Below are 15,800 nucleotides of genomic sequence, written 5' to 3'. Positions count from 1 at the left end.
TTCTGATTTTGCTGTGAGTCACATATTAAGCTTAAATTGATCAAAACTCACTTTATTTTGTTACGCTGATTTGTTGATGCGAAAACTTTCATTTTTACAGTGGTGGTGCAGAAAGCACAATATAAAATCTTCCAGACTCTGTGGTCCGACTTAATAATAAATCAGCTGCACCAAAAGCCCGAACGCTTGATTTATTATTCAGCTGGATTTATGATTATTTTATTGATTCTGTGTTTGCTCTGATTTACTCGCAGCTGTTAAGATCCGGCCAGAAGCAAAAAGTGCCGACGCAACAGCGCGGATCATTTACAGAGTCACTTCACAACTCTGATTTGACTTCATTCATTTTTAACAGTTGGGCGGAGGGGAATAAGCCCTCAGAGCCACCGGGAGAAACAAAACTCAATGCCAAATCTGAAAGTCTGACTTTGAATGTTTTCCACTGCAGCAAAACAGTTTTAAATCTAACTGACGGGTGAATTTTTGTTGTGTTTTGTCAGTAAATTTAAACGTTCACTTTTTTAAAGCTTATTAATTTGAATAACTTTGACAGAAATGAAACGTGGCCTCTTTTAAATTCTGATGTTTTATTGGCCCATTCATCCACTTTGTTTGTCTATTATAGTCATCTGACTTCATCCTTTGCTCCCGCCATAATGAATTCAGCTGCTCCGTTCTTGTTTGTGTTGCTTGGACGTGAATACGTGCCGGAGGTTTTGAACAAAATGAACAACAGCACTGTGCCGCTTAAGATTTAAAGTCTGGGCTTTTAGCTGACGAAGCAACTTACAATGGAGCAGAATTAATAAGAATCACGCCATGAGGTCAAACGCCGCTGTAGGACTCCACACTCTCTGAAAAGCTTTATATAAGTATATTTATATAGACAGTGAAGGTCAGATTCGAGGTTTTCTGAGGTGAGAATGCGGTTCGATGCATACTGGGACAACAATAGGCTGATATTCACTGTGAATGGGATCCTGGTGTTGCAGCTCGATGTCGCCTGCTGAGCTTCATTTAAAAGGCGCATCGACACAGAATTAGACTACGATAAATTCAACTTTATGTGACAACCAGGCAAGACACAATCAGGCTCATTTTACTGCCTGCAGAAACAGAAATACAGAGTTCTTCACTAGAATACCAAAGGGAACAGTTTGCAAGGTTTAGGGGGATTTAGTGGAGCCTGACGGTGAGGATTGCATTGAATAAAGCAGTTTAACGTGAAGAAATCATTGTTTTTTTCTGACGCTGCTTGTTCCCTTTAGCTACAGAGGCAGACACAAAAACACGAAATCAGTTTACACAGAAACGGTTCTTGCGTGTAACGTTAAACTTTTTCTGCAGATTGGCCTTTCCTTCACAAAATGCAAACTTTTGAAACCGGGTTTCAGGGTGTAATCTCTTTTGAAAACACGACCACCGTGTAACCTGGCAAAGCGTGAATCATGTGAGAACATGATCTTCGTGCATGTGCGTTGTGTTTTTTCTATGGTTTGTCATTACAAAGTTACACCGCCAACTAGTGGCCTGGCATGCACACTGCAGCATTTTTGTTTGTTTTTGTGGATCTCTGTTCACGAGGATCGTTCTCACACTGTTATCATATAAATGTGTATCTTTTTAAAAACTCAAAGGAAAGACTTGTCAGTTTTTAGTCTAAATGTGGCCTTAGTGTTGGTATTGCTCATTCTCGGCTGCTGTAGAAACATGGCGAATGATGATCCGCTCCCTATAGATAGCGAGGATATAGATATAAACAGCCCATTCAAAGGTAACAAAAAAACACAAAAATTCTCATTTTCGGGTGACTACACACTAAAGAAAACATTATTATTGTGTTATTTTCCATTTCTGCCAATATATCCCCCTAAATCCTACTTTAAAGAGCAGGAGCACAATGCAGGTTAGTCTCAGGCGTCATTGTTTCATTAAAACGGTTTCATCATCACAGTCAACAAACAACAATCTCAGGGACAGTGCGGCAGGAAATGAACAGCTGCCTCCTGTGGCCGGTGGGATACATCAGACCGTGATTGTCCAGTCGGAGCGGAGGATGTTAATTATTTGCTCAGCTCGCCTTCAGAGCTGCACCTTCATGACAAGTCAGAGACTCAATACTACGATGTATCTGTACGTGTGAAACACTGAGAGACTTTTTTTCACTCAGTGTCGCCCACTCACAGCCGGAGACGACTCGTTTCATACATCGCTCTGTGACAACAACCTGAGCCGCGTTTCATTCTCACAGGCTGACTGACATTTGGGAGAAACTCGAGAGATGGAGGGAAACCTGAAAACTGATTGATCACCTGTCTCAAGACGACTCAACTCTCCTGAATCTGTCAGAAATCGAGCCGCCGGTAAACTCACTCATGAGTGTGTTTGTTTGATGACGTTAACAGCAGATGAACTGAGTCACAGAGGCAGTGGGAGGAAATGATGATGGAGCCGCACACAATATAAATCTACCAGATTTCACTGCAGGTGACAGAAATATTTGAACAGGCTCAATGTGAACGAGGTCGGCCGCACAGACCGATGACTGGAATCAAATCTGCTGCAATTTAGGAACAAAATACTTTTTGCATGCGTGAACATCAGAGATAATACAAGTAGATATGGCGACATTACAGCAAGATTTTGCACTTTTTAACACTATTGCATTAATCTCATGGCTGGAGTTGACGGGTACTTTGCAGAAAGCAACAGATAATCTCTTAAAACATCTTTTATTGCCATTAAAAGTATCTTGACTTTTCTGGATGAGTAACATTTAAAAAAAACTTCATCCATTACTTCATCTATAAATGCAAAAAGTCTGATTTAACTCCCATAATACCCTAAAAATCTCCTCAACATCCTATTTCCCCATCTATTACTTTTAACACCCAGTCTGATCACGTCACATTGTTCTTAATGCACTTACAACTCGTCTTTTATCCTTAACATGCTTGCATTGTACTTAAAATTTTGTCTTACACACTTAACACCTTAACCTGCCTCTTAGCCCTTTAAAACATGAGCAAACTGACTTGATTTCTTTTTAAACCATTGGAAGAGGGAGACAAGAAACTAGAAATATGGCAAGAAAATAGCAAGTAATAAAAATATATAGATATATGAATAAATAAACAAACATATATAAAAATAAAATAAATAAATAAACAAAAAATAAATCATTAAAGAGAAAGAAAAAAGAAACAAGAAAATGTGTTAAAAAGTGCTAAATAATATTAATAATACCTTCCACATTATCTCTGATCCTGATCTGCATCCTAACACCTCAACAGCCACCTCAAGAAAACATAAAAACAAAAAAAAACCCAGTTGATGAGAGGATGAAAAACGATCCAAGAAGTCCAGTTTGAGTAACACGTAACGAGTTTAAAGGTTTATCAGACACCAAAAACGCAGCAGAAACAGAACTTTGCATCTCTGCAAAGTTACCACGTCTACATATATTTTATCCTCCACAGCTGAAAGGTTAACAGTAGAAGTGCTAAAAAGTAATCTACCAGGAATGTGTTTCCATGGTAACGGCTGAGCCACATTTGAAGTTTCTGCCGAAATGACACTGTGCTTTGTGCCCGAGCTTCAGTGTTGGGACCTCCACAGTCTCATTGAAATGAATGAGTGGGTTGTGTTTATTCACATCGCTGCACGTCAGTCTGAACACCTGAACACCGACTTAACACCCCGACAGCTTGTTTAACGTCCCACAAAACGCGGCGCTTTAGGGTTTTAGGATAACTTAAAATGTGTAGAAGCCTTGTTAGGCATTTACACCTTTTCTTTTTTCAATTTCGGATAAAAAAATGGATGTGAGAGATATGTTTTTGGGTTTTTCATCGTGTGTTGATGTTGGGTTTAGTTTGTGTACATCAGCTGTGTCACGTTTTGCTCATTTTCAGCCATCGATTTTTCAAGATACTGAACCAAAGTCATGAGTAACGATCATCGCACTGTGTCCTTTCCCATCACTCCTGCTCTGCCTTTTCTCCCCCTTTTATCCTGCTGCTTTCACTGTCTGTGTGTGTGTGTGTGTGTGTGTGTAAAAAGCACTATTCTTCTATGACCTTTAGGTTGATGCATGAGTGTCCTTAAATGACAAAGACCATCTGTTGGACACACACAAATCCCACAGAGGTCTGCTGGTTGGTTCTCTATGTATCATTAATCATGTCCAGTCTGCGTGTGTGTGTGTGTGTGTGTGTGTGTGTGTGTGATTTCAAACATGAGACCTGCATGTGTGTGTGTTACCTGTCCGTCAGCACTGAATGCGAGGCAGGCGATGCCGTGTGTGTGACCGTCGCGGAGCAGAGAGACGGTCTGGACGGTGAAGGAGTCCCACACACACACGTAGGGATCCTTCCCCACCTGACCCGTCGCCACCAGCGAGCGCTCCGGGTGCAACGCCAGGCTGAGGAAAAATGAAAAAGGGATATTTAATTAAGTAAATAAATAAATAAAAATATTAAACAGTTTTCCATCTAATTGGTTTGAGGTTCTAATCAATCAGTGGACTTCATTAATTTAGCTAAATTATTTACATCAGCAGTGGTGGAGGAATGATTCAGATCCTTTACTTTAGTTAAAGTACTTATACCACACTGTAAAAATACTCCACTATAAGTTAAAGTGCTGCATTTAAAACTTTCTTAGACACCTGGATCGACATCACTTTTCTTGTGCGACGTTCACCAAACCGTCAAACCTCGAGCAATACGTGAGATTCGGATACTGCAGGAGTTTTGTGAAAGTTCGTAAACAGATGTTTTGACATAGTTTTTGCTGATGTTAAATATGGACCCCATTTACTTCAGCTTATCAGCAATGTCAACCATTTTTGGATTCTTATTCGCCAGAGGAATGTGAGAAAAAAAAGTTTTCCTCACAAATTTAACGTCACGCAACATGAATATTTGATATATAAATGGTCACTTTGTAGGTGAAGTCCCTCTTAAAGTAAAAGTACGTACACACAATTAGCAACGTGTACTACATGAATTAAAAATAAAATTCATTAAATCAAATTATCGTATGTTTGGTTTGTAAAAATCTGTAAAATATCAATTTGAAGTGTAACTGCAGCTGCCAGATAAATTAAATTAAAAGACATTTTTAATGATTTAATTCCTCTTCAGTCTGTTTTGTTTTTGTTTCTGTCCACTTTCAAATGATGAATTAAGACAAATATATACACGAGAAAAGACACAAAAAATTTAGCATGTTCATTTTCTTAAATCAACCTTGAGCTCAAAAAAAGAAACTTTTTTATAAACCTGTCTCTGTCTCCGTCTTTATCTCCCTCACAGGATCAGTGTGTGTTCTCCTTTACAAAGCCAACGCTATAAATACACTCACTGCTTAATGGCATCATTATCAACACACACACACACACACGGTCTCCTCTCCGCTCTGTTGATGGTGTAATGATCCCTGATGCTTGAAGTGTGTATGTGTGTGTGTGTGTGTGTGTGTGTGTGTGTGTGTGTGTGTGTGTGTGTGTGTGTGGTCACCGCTGTGACCTTGTCTTTTCTCTCAATGGAGACCAGATCTGACATCAACAGATCTTTCCTTTCCTCTTCCTCCGTCTGACAGACGTGCAAGAGATGGAGAGTAAAAGAGAAAAGTATACTATCTTTGTGTGTGTGTGTTTTAGGTGTTTGTCTGTGTGTGCGTTTGTATGTGTGTGTGTGTGTGTGTGGAGTTAGGAAAGGTCAGTGTTGCTGGCAGAAAGTGTAAAACGTGGAGGAGAAGACTGTGCAGGAAAACAACAGAAGAATAAAACAGAACAGAAATAGAACAGGTGTGTCAGCCACAAAGCCTCATTGATCTCTGGGATGCTGTCTGCTCTGCGCTCGCGCACACACACACACACACACACACACATACACACACACACCCTTCGACATCAACTCTCCCTCCTCAACCTGCCAGCCAATGAGCCTGCTAGCTGCTGCGGTTGCCATGACGACCACATTGCCAAGGGCACAGGAGCTGAGGATTGAGCATGACAACTGTAGAGTCAAGGTCAAACATCATAAAACACACACACACACACACACACACACACACACACACACACACATACACCTGAGCTCACCTCTCTGCTGGCTGATACATCCACACCTTCATGTTTTACTGCTTATTTATTATCATATTTATCTGATGCTTTTGTTTTGCTTCTACACACGTCAGACATGTACCAGCCGATCAGGACTTTAATTTTGAAAACGTGTCTGTGTGACTTTTGTTTACCTACTGCTTGGGCTGCAGTCAATATAAGCACCTATTATGCGTATAGGTTTAAACTTAAAGGGACTATTTTAATGATCTGTAGCACAAAGCCTAAAGCAGTGATTCCCAGCTGGTCCAGCCACGGGGGACCATGTGTTTGATAAACTGCCAAATAATCTTTTTTTTCCACAAAATGTAAACATGTTGGCTTAGAGCACAAAGAAATAAAACACATTGCAAAAATCAACAGAAATGGCACACACGGCTCACCAGTTGGGAACCAGTGGTCTAAAGTGCAAAGCACACATGCATATGGGATGCGTCCAACTCCTTTTTCCTCATTAAATGGCACCTAATCTGTCCAATAATTTTACGTTATTTAACAGTATGTTAAATAACACTGCTTTTTTGCACTGCTTTTACAACACTAACATTTAATTATGTCGTAATAATGTGAAAAAAAGCTGTTTATGCTCATTAAGCACAGAATAAGGATATTGTACCCAAATAACTTCAATTTTTAACTGAATTTGACTCACCATACCATTTATCACCTCAAACTTTTACTTCCAACAAACCGAACAAAAGCCAAAAGAAACCCTGTAAAGGTCATCACGAGTGTAGAGAGGCTGTCATAGAAAAAAAAAAGTGAGCGGAGAAAGAAATGAATGTGAAGTTAGAAGTCGTGTCTGCGTGGGAGAGAGAGTGAAAGAGATGGAGACGCTGAATGGAGGCCATTAGAGTGGCCTCAATAAAAGAAAAAAAGAAAAGAAAGAAAGTTCAGTACTGAGCCACAAAAAGGTTTTAAGGTTTTTACTGAAGCAGAAGTCTTTACAATAAAGCTACAGATATTTAAGTAGCATGTTTTAAGATGTTAAAGATAATGGATACATGACCGCAGAAACGCACTTTTTTTTTCTGGCGACTGTACTGACTGACAACAGTTAACCCTTAGGGACTGTTTGACGCATTTTATGCGCTTTTCATTCTTTATTTTTTTTGATAACTTTGGCTGTGTTCGTGCATATGGCATAAATTTTGGCAATATTGTCTATTTTTTGTTTAATCTTAGAATTTCCAGCTCAGCTCCTATAATAAGTCGAAAAAACACTGCTACATTCATATTGTTATGTGCATAAAATGCACCATTGAAACCCATTCAAACTACAATTTTCGATCCCACAGCCATCAAAGTATAAAAAACATGCATTATATTATTTCTGGGTGTCATTCTGGGCTTTTGCATTGGAATTTTTCCTTTTTTTCCTCTGTCCAAAAATCTACTTAGCACGAAGTATATTCAAATAATTATTTTGTTGTGTGTGTGTTTTCATCTAAAAACATAGAGTCATCATGACAAAAACCTGGCGTTTAAAGGGTTAAAATTCTGAAAATGAATGGCTATTTGATATTTATGATTAGGGCTGATGTTGGCTGACAAATTAACTCAATGAAAGTAGAAAAAAATTTCGATATATAATATTTTTCAAAGCTTGATTTTGAAAAGTGCATTTTGTGCACAGAGTGATGGTGGTGTGTGTGATATTAAAGAAGCTGTCACCTAAAATATACACAAACTGCAGCAAAATGCAAAGTCAGGTCTGTAATTTAAGAGAATAAATTGTGTTTGTATTGATGCACGTTTGCACGCTTCACATATGTAACATCTTGCATTTCTCTCTCATGTTTTTGTCCAGTTTGATTCAACCCTTTTGGTACTCTTGCTTTCCCATTCATTGCCAAGAAATAAATTTTCCTTCCTCCTCCTTTTCTTCCTTCCTTTCCCCTTTTTGCTATATTTTAAATATCTCCATTTTCCTTTTAGCTGCCATCACTTCCCACTTCCCTCTCCTCTTCTCTGTCCTTGGGACAAACTGCCATCTGTTTAGTTAAAACAACACCAGCCACGCGTGCGCACACGCACGCACACGCACACACACACGCACGCACACACACAAACACACACACACACACACACGCACAATGGAGTCCCTCTTGGCTATTTATAGAAGCTGTACAAACATCAAATAGCTGCTAATAATTTTTTTGTATGTGTGTGTGTGTGTGTGTGTGTGTGTGTGTGTGTATACCAGCACAGTGTGTAGCGGTGATAATGTGATTTATAAATGATTCACCTGGAGAGAGAAACAAGGAGATCAAGAGAAGGAGAGTAGCAGTGATTTCTTTAGGATTTAACAGAAGTAAAAAGGCAGAAATTAAAGTTATAATTTGTAGGATTATCAGATACGGTTAGTGAACACAGCCCCCTCTCAACTCCTCAAATACTGCCGCTCAGTCAGTGCTTTCAGTGTCCGAGCGTGACGCCAAACGCCACCGTCCGCATCCAAGTGGAACACAGCTGGATGGCGTCAGATGAGAGCACACTTGTACAGAACCGGTGGATCTGTTATTATACGCTGGCATATGGCCAGATGGCACCGGGCGCGTCCACATGCAACGTGCACGGACAGTGTCTCCTGAGAAGGCAGCTGGACGGGACCGGTCAAGTCAAGTCAAGTCAAGTCAAGTGGAGTCAAGTCAAGTCAAGTCAATTTTATTTATAAAGCCCATTATTACAAATCACAATCACATCCCTCTGTCCTTAGACCCTCACATCGACTAAGGAAAAACTCCCCCAAAAAACCTATAACAGGGAAAGAAAACCAAAAACATGTGCATAAAACACTGAGGGACAACATAAGGTAATGACGCTGTGGGTAACGACGTAATAAATGATGTGACTGCACTAATAGGGTGGATGGGTCCCACTGACCAATCATTTTCATGCAGGAGTCCAGAGTTTACTTTCCGTGTGGATGTGTGTGTTTTTTTTAAACCCTTACCATGTGCCTTTTGTGCCTAAACCTTAACCACCCGTGACCTTGCTGCCGAATCGTAAACGTTGTGACATTCTGTGCTGTTGTGTAAACATAAGGATCGTGCTGCTTCATCCCGGCACATGTGCATTTGCAGCACGATAACGGCATCCTTGAGCGTAAACAGCCGATGCAGAAGGACACATAAATGTCATAGATCACTGACAGACTGCCACAACGTGACGAGTGGGGATGAGAACGTGTTGGTAAACATGCTCACCAGTGAACGAGAAAGAAAAAGCCGACACCTGATTGACTCGTTTGACTTTTTGCATCGCTATATTCACGTTTTTTGTGATGGAGACGCATCACACTCTTCTCTGCAGTCATTATTCCAGCTTAATGCATCTTACTATCACAACATCACACTCCCGCTGCTGTCACACCTCATTCTCGTTCCCAGGTTCTCAATCACCGGCACTTTTTCACGCCCCTCGACATCTCACAGTGATGCACGCGCCACCCTTTAAGGTATCTATGTGACATACTGCTAAAACACGTTGTGTTTAATGTTGTGAAATGATTGCGGTTATGTTTAGGCAAAAAAACTACTTGGTTAGGTTTAGAACTTTTTTTTTATTTTTTAGATAAAATATGTATGTTTGTTATGTAATGCGATGCAATTACATAACGTGACTAACACCAGTGCACGACATTAACTGTGTGCCGTTACAAAAGACTGACAGTGTGAAAGTCCAGAGTTATTTGATCCATCCGTCCCTCCGTCCCTCCTTACATGGACCTTCTTGCTCTTAATACCAAGTCTTGCTGCAGATGGGTTTACGCTGCTGCAGATGGGTTTATGTTGGAGTCAGTCAAAAGTCAGCTGCATCTCATAAAGTCATGAAAGGATGCATTTGGCATCGACATTGCACGCTGAGGGGCGTAAATAAAAGGCAGTGTTTGACGCCATGGGAATGAGAGCGAGCCGGCTGTCATTGTTTGTGTGGACACTAGAGAGTCTCGGCAGTAAATAGGACACACAGGAAGATTTAGGGCATGGTCACGCATGAGCAAAATGATCACTGGTGAATATTCGCCTCTTTTAAACCTACTCAGTCAGAGCGAAGGGGCGAATGAAACATTCTTTTCTGGTGGCAAAGCAAATTCACGTCTTTTAATTGTTCAACTTTAGTGAACTTTGACTGATTAAGTCGCAGCCTCAACCAACAACAAAGGAGTATGTTGACGTGTTTAACCAGTCGATATTCAGATATTGTACAATATTGCAGTTTGTTCTCATTCCAAAGTTGTCAAATAACACCACTTTTGCAGTGCTTTTGGTCTAAGATTAGGACACCAAATCGGCATTATACGTCACTGGACGTCAGCTGAAACTGCGGCCGGACAGAATAATTCGTGCTGTTATGATACTCTGGTGTACTGCACCTGCCACGGCAGCATGATACGCAGAGGGGCGGCATCGGTTGAAAAAGCAGTTGGACTGAACTTGTTGAGTCTGCATGATACGCCACTGGATGGCGTCAGGTTAAAATGCTGCCAGTAACACCATAATACAGGGAGCAAGAAGGTCCCTATAGGGCAGACCAGTGGGAGGAGTCATGGATGGATCCATCAAACCCCAAACTTTCATGAGGAAGTCTACACCTTACCATGGGGTGTTGCCCAACTGTGACCATTTGTGCCAACAAATAATCTTGTTGACGTCTCGGCATTGGTAAAAATAACCACGTGCAGCATAACGCCACCATGTGCTTGTATTGTCATCAAAGTAGCGTCAACAGCAGACGCACAAGGATACCTAGAGCGTAATATGTAGACGTGGAAGTCCACCACAAAGAGTCAACATGTGACGACTTGATGATTTCTGTATGATATTGATCATGAAAAATACAAACTGCCTCTCATGAGCGTCAGGGAACAGGCATGGATTAAAAAGAAGAGGAAGATGTAACAAAAAGATCCTATTTTCTGGTAATTAGCAAGTTAGCTTTCCGTGTCTGTCACATTAAACACTGTCCATATTCAGCACGGAGATCAGCAGGCGATGGTCAATCGCTCTTCAATGAAAGACCGATGCTGCTTCTTTATCATTCACTGGCTGTTTAAACATCACAATCTGACTCTTCACCTGAAAATTAGGCTATAAAATGTATTCAAATTTACTCACTTTTCCTAAAATACATCGTGATGTGTCGACTGTTGTGACAGGCGGGGCGTTAGTGTACAGAGATAAGTGACAAATCATCTAAATGCAAACTGTAGAAAGTGAGCAGAAACGTCTGTTTCCTGCACATCAAAGATCCGAGAGGCTGCTGCTGCTGCTGCTGCTGCTGCCAGCGGGGAGATCTGACTGAAAGCAGGCGATCTGGGAAACATTCATCACAGGAGTTAATTGGTAATGAACACGCACGCACACACACGCACAAACACACACTTATTTTAATAGTGCCTATTAAACTGGAATGAGCACACATCCTCCGATTAATATTGTAAATGCCATATGAATAATAAATTAACTAGCTCTTTGTGTGTGTGTGTGTGTGTGTGAGACATATTTCCTTCCTGTTTGTCCTCAGAAATCTTCTGCTGTAATAAAAGCATCCTCTCTACCTTCCCTTTCCTTCGTGATAAACTTAGTCCAGGATCACGGGAACTGTGACCCCTGTGACCTTTGACCTCCTCATTACTACACAGTACTGTAGAACGACCTCACTGTGCAGGCGGCTTCACAAACACCAGACAGGCCGCTATGATTAAAATCAGCGTAGGTGAGTCCTTTTTTTTATTTTTTATCGCAGGTGGTGAAATCAGGGCAGCTTCTATAAATAGCTCAGAGGAACTCCTCCTCTGTGAGTGTGTGTGTGTGTGTGTGTGTGTGTGTGTGTGTGTGTGTGTGTGTGTGTTTATTCATTATACAATAGCTTATTTTCCCCTGTCATCCTTGTAGAGATAACTGAGAACACTTGAGAGTCTCTTATAATAATATTTTCGAACCTGACACCTCCGGCTGTTTGGCTCCTCTCCTGCTTTTACTGACGTTTTTTTTTTTAATCAAAATAACACAAATCTAAACAGTTTAAAACTTAGGAAAGTGGTTTTAACATTTTATTAGTTGTTTATTTATTTGGGTTTTATTTTGGTTATTGAATAAAGAGCCTCTGTCCTCCGGCACAAAAAAAAATCCCGCTAAAGCCCTGTCCGCACGACGCCAGTATTACGTGTGTTTTTAATCGGATGCTAACTGTAAAGTTAAAATTCCCGGGCGAATCACCTGTATTTCGTCAAACACAAAGGTCATGGGATAACATTATTACAGTGTCCAGTTTTTTGTTGTTGCAGGGGAATAATGTCAGTAAAGGAAAATACAGACATCATTTCTTCCGTGTGAATGCGCCGCATAAAAACATTGACGTAAGGGGATAATTTTTAAATTACATGAGGTCTTCAGGTAACACTATAGTCCTGTGTAACTAGGATTTATCACCCACTAACATCTGGTTCTTGTATTTAATGGGAAATGTTACAATATTCTCACCCGGGTCAAAAGACTTTGCAGTAAAAATGGGTATTTATCAGCTTGGATGGGAAACGATGGAAAAACACACAGGTGAACATGTTAATTTTGGCCCCTTTTGTGTGATGCAATGACGGGCCGCCACAAACTATCGTCTGTCTCCGTCGAGCTCCAACATCGTCCCAGGTCGGAGTCGAGTTTGAAACAGAGACTGAATTTAGATAAGTAACATAAAACAGAAGTTAAGTTAACTTAAGTTATTCCAAAAAACAAAGTCAAGTTTCAAGTGATTTGTGAACAGTTTGAAACAAGTCACTGCAGGTCTCAAGTCATTTGAGAGGAATTCACATTAAATTTAAAAAATATATTATTTATAAACATTTTTTTATGTTATAGGGACAATGAGCCGAAAAACAAAAACAGATAAAGAGCAAAGCAAACATAAAAAAATAAAACAAAAAAATTAAAACAAACAGGTAAGTATGAGGTCATGGGATCTTTAAAGAGTCAAAGTAAATTTTCCTATTTTAAGGTTATTTACCGTGAAACAAACAATGAATCCACATTAAATTTGACGTAATTCGTAACAAGCAAAGTCTCAAATTATTAAAATAACTCAAGTCCCAAGTCATTCAAGAGATGTCAAGTCAAATCGTGTTAAGACAAGTCACAAGAGTTTATGAGTAAACTGCAGAACAAGATGCATCTCTGTCACATTTTTGGTTTATGTTGTGTTTATCTTTATATTTCTATATTGTTTATTTAACTGTCTTTTAGTGTCTGTATCTGGCTTATGTCGCGTTTACTTTTATATTTCTGTATATATTTCTATATTTGTTATTCCTTATTTTAACACACAGTTAAGAATGTAGCAAATCTCATCTCATTGTAGTTCATGTCCAAGTATTAAGTGTGCAACTGAGGGACACGTGTACAGAAAACGAAACTTTCTGTGGGGCGCTAACAACAGTTTTTTATTTTATTTCATTTCTTTTTTGGCTCGAGGAGTTGTCGGTCGCTCTGAAGGCTCCATGTGTGTTAAATGACCTCACAGTATTTTGTCAGTGAGCTAAACTGATCATGAAAACATAAACTGTTAAACTATTATCGATAAGGACGTCTGCTCAGTTCCAGTTTCGGCTGCGGTGAATATAAATGTGGCTTTAAGGGGAAATGCTGCAGCGAGCTGTTCGGTCGTGTAATCTAGACCAGAAATTCTGCTCAGAACAAATCCGGTCAACAGGAAATCGGCGTGTTTTTCGGGCCGCGAGAAAGCAACACTGGAGAGAAGCTGATTAAACTCCTGTGGAAATATTGCCGTTCACAGTTGCCTAAAAAGTTGCTGCCGGGTATCAGCGGCCTCCAGAGAGAGAAAAGAATAAGAAGTGGACGGATAAGAAGTCTAATAGCTGCCTTTGAGGAAAGAACATTTTCCTAAAATAAAGTCTACATCTTCTCCTCTTTTAATGGCACGATAAGGAGTTCAGTCTCTCTGGCTCCTCGTGTCTATCTCCCTCTCTCTCTCCTACAATAAGTAGCTTAAATTCAGTTTCCAGACCTTTCAGAATTGCACTGAAGAGTGACATAACACCCCGAGGGGTTTGTGTGTGTGTTTGAGTAAATCTGTGTGTAGGAAAAGTGTGCGCTTCAGTGTGTTTGAGTGCCAGCAGATTGTGGGAACATTTGTGGCTGCGGGGCAGATTGGCGGTGGGATGCTGGACAGATAATTTCTTAGTCATCATCTTAATGAAGACCACTGAGCTGTGAATCCACAGAGCCACCAGGCCTGTGCTGCACGCTGCTGCTGCCGCCGCCGCCGCCGTTAACAAACTCTGCAAAAAAAAAGGAACGTGTCTGAAATAAACGAGGCTTCCAGGAATTATCCCCTCCGCTTTTCTCGCAGGTCTTCATTAGATATTGAGCGCTTTGGAGTCAAAGAGACTTAATGATTTCATCCTGAGCTCAACACATTTCCACTCCTTCTGTGCACAGTCAAGAGAGTCATTAACTACTTATAGCCTGACATGGGTGTAGATTTCGGGGAAAACAGGGGATGCATCCTCCTCTATATTTACACAATGTGTTTTGTCCATCCCAATGTAAAACAGGAAAGCAGGAGAGGACTTTTATTTTGTCTAAATTAAAGACATTTCCACCATAATTTTAAGCAGAAAAAGAACAAATTAGTGCTGGAAATTAAGTGTTTGATGCTCAAAATTTCCTGGGAGCGGACGCCTCTATTTCATATGTATCCCAAACATTTGTTTACCGCAGAGCTTTTTTTCTGCGATCATCCAAAATCAAATGGAAAAATCCCTCCGTAAATAAAGTAAAATCCCTCAGCGAGAAACGTCACGCTGAGCCAAGCTTAAAACTTTGTATGAAAAAAGCATGAATAATCAAATATTCGTATTTAATGCCTGAATCTGATTTGGCTGACATAATTCGGCAGATTCGACAGCCCAACAAAAAGATCTGCCAATTTGGCAAATTCATCTTGCATGAACAGAAGATTTCCAGCACCAGCAATTTCTTTTTCAGCTCCTGCCCTTTTTCCTTTTTGCCAATCGTAGAGACGAAGTTGTCCTTCAACTTATTATTACGTTTACCACAAAAACTTCAGGTAGAAGAAAACTCTCCTGATGAAAATGACTGAGCCAATTGCATTTCATCAAAAACGAGGATCAGTTCGAATTGGGAGGGCTGCAAATGTGCCTCATTAAAATGAAAAATTAGAGTGGCCTGGTCTGACAGACAGTGTTGTGCTGAAGCTGGCCGATGCCACAGCCGAGGACCAACTTCTGACTACAGAAATAAATAAAAAAAGAGCTCCATGTCCACCGACTATTAGGGAGTCTTCCTGAACTTCCTGATTGACAGTCTGTCCCTTGATATACTTTGTGAAGGATATTTGTCTCAAAAACTGCTCACAGACTGCAAATCAAACACAAATCAAAAAAATATCAGTAAAACACACAAAGTAGAAGTCAGAGCAGACACACGTACAAAATGTCCAACAGAATCAAATACCCACTAAGTTAGCGCCTCGCTACACTTAGTTTGGGCATCCAGATTAGTGCAAAACAGCTCGATTTACAGGTTTTATCTGGATTTCTAACTCCACTGAACGACACCACAGTCTCCAGTAACTTAACTTCATTTCACATCCTTCAGCCTGAAAGCACAGCCGGCAGCGTCGTTGT

The 15,800-nt window shown here is 40.3% G+C and overlaps 1 protein-coding gene across 1 annotated transcript in view; it reads right to left on the bottom strand.

Annotated features, from left to right (window-relative positions):
* Positions 1-15,800, bottom strand: part of LOC121954837 (echinoderm microtubule-associated protein-like 6) — a 58,845-nt gene that overhangs the window by 30,394 nt on the left and 12,651 nt on the right. Inside the window, exon 2 of the mRNA XM_042502547.1 lies at positions 4,264-4,423. Within this exon, the coding sequence (XP_042358481.1) occupies positions 4,264-4,423 (160 nt within the window). The remainder of the gene's footprint in view (positions 1-4,263; positions 4,424-15,800) is intronic.

Source organism: Plectropomus leopardus, chromosome 15 (genome assembly GCF_008729295.1).
Source record: "Plectropomus leopardus isolate mb chromosome 15, YSFRI_Pleo_2.0, whole genome shotgun sequence".
In the NCBI taxonomy this organism is placed as follows: Eukaryota; Metazoa; Chordata; class Actinopteri; order Perciformes; family Serranidae; genus Plectropomus; species Plectropomus leopardus.
This window is presented reverse-complemented; position numbering and strand designations above follow the sequence as displayed.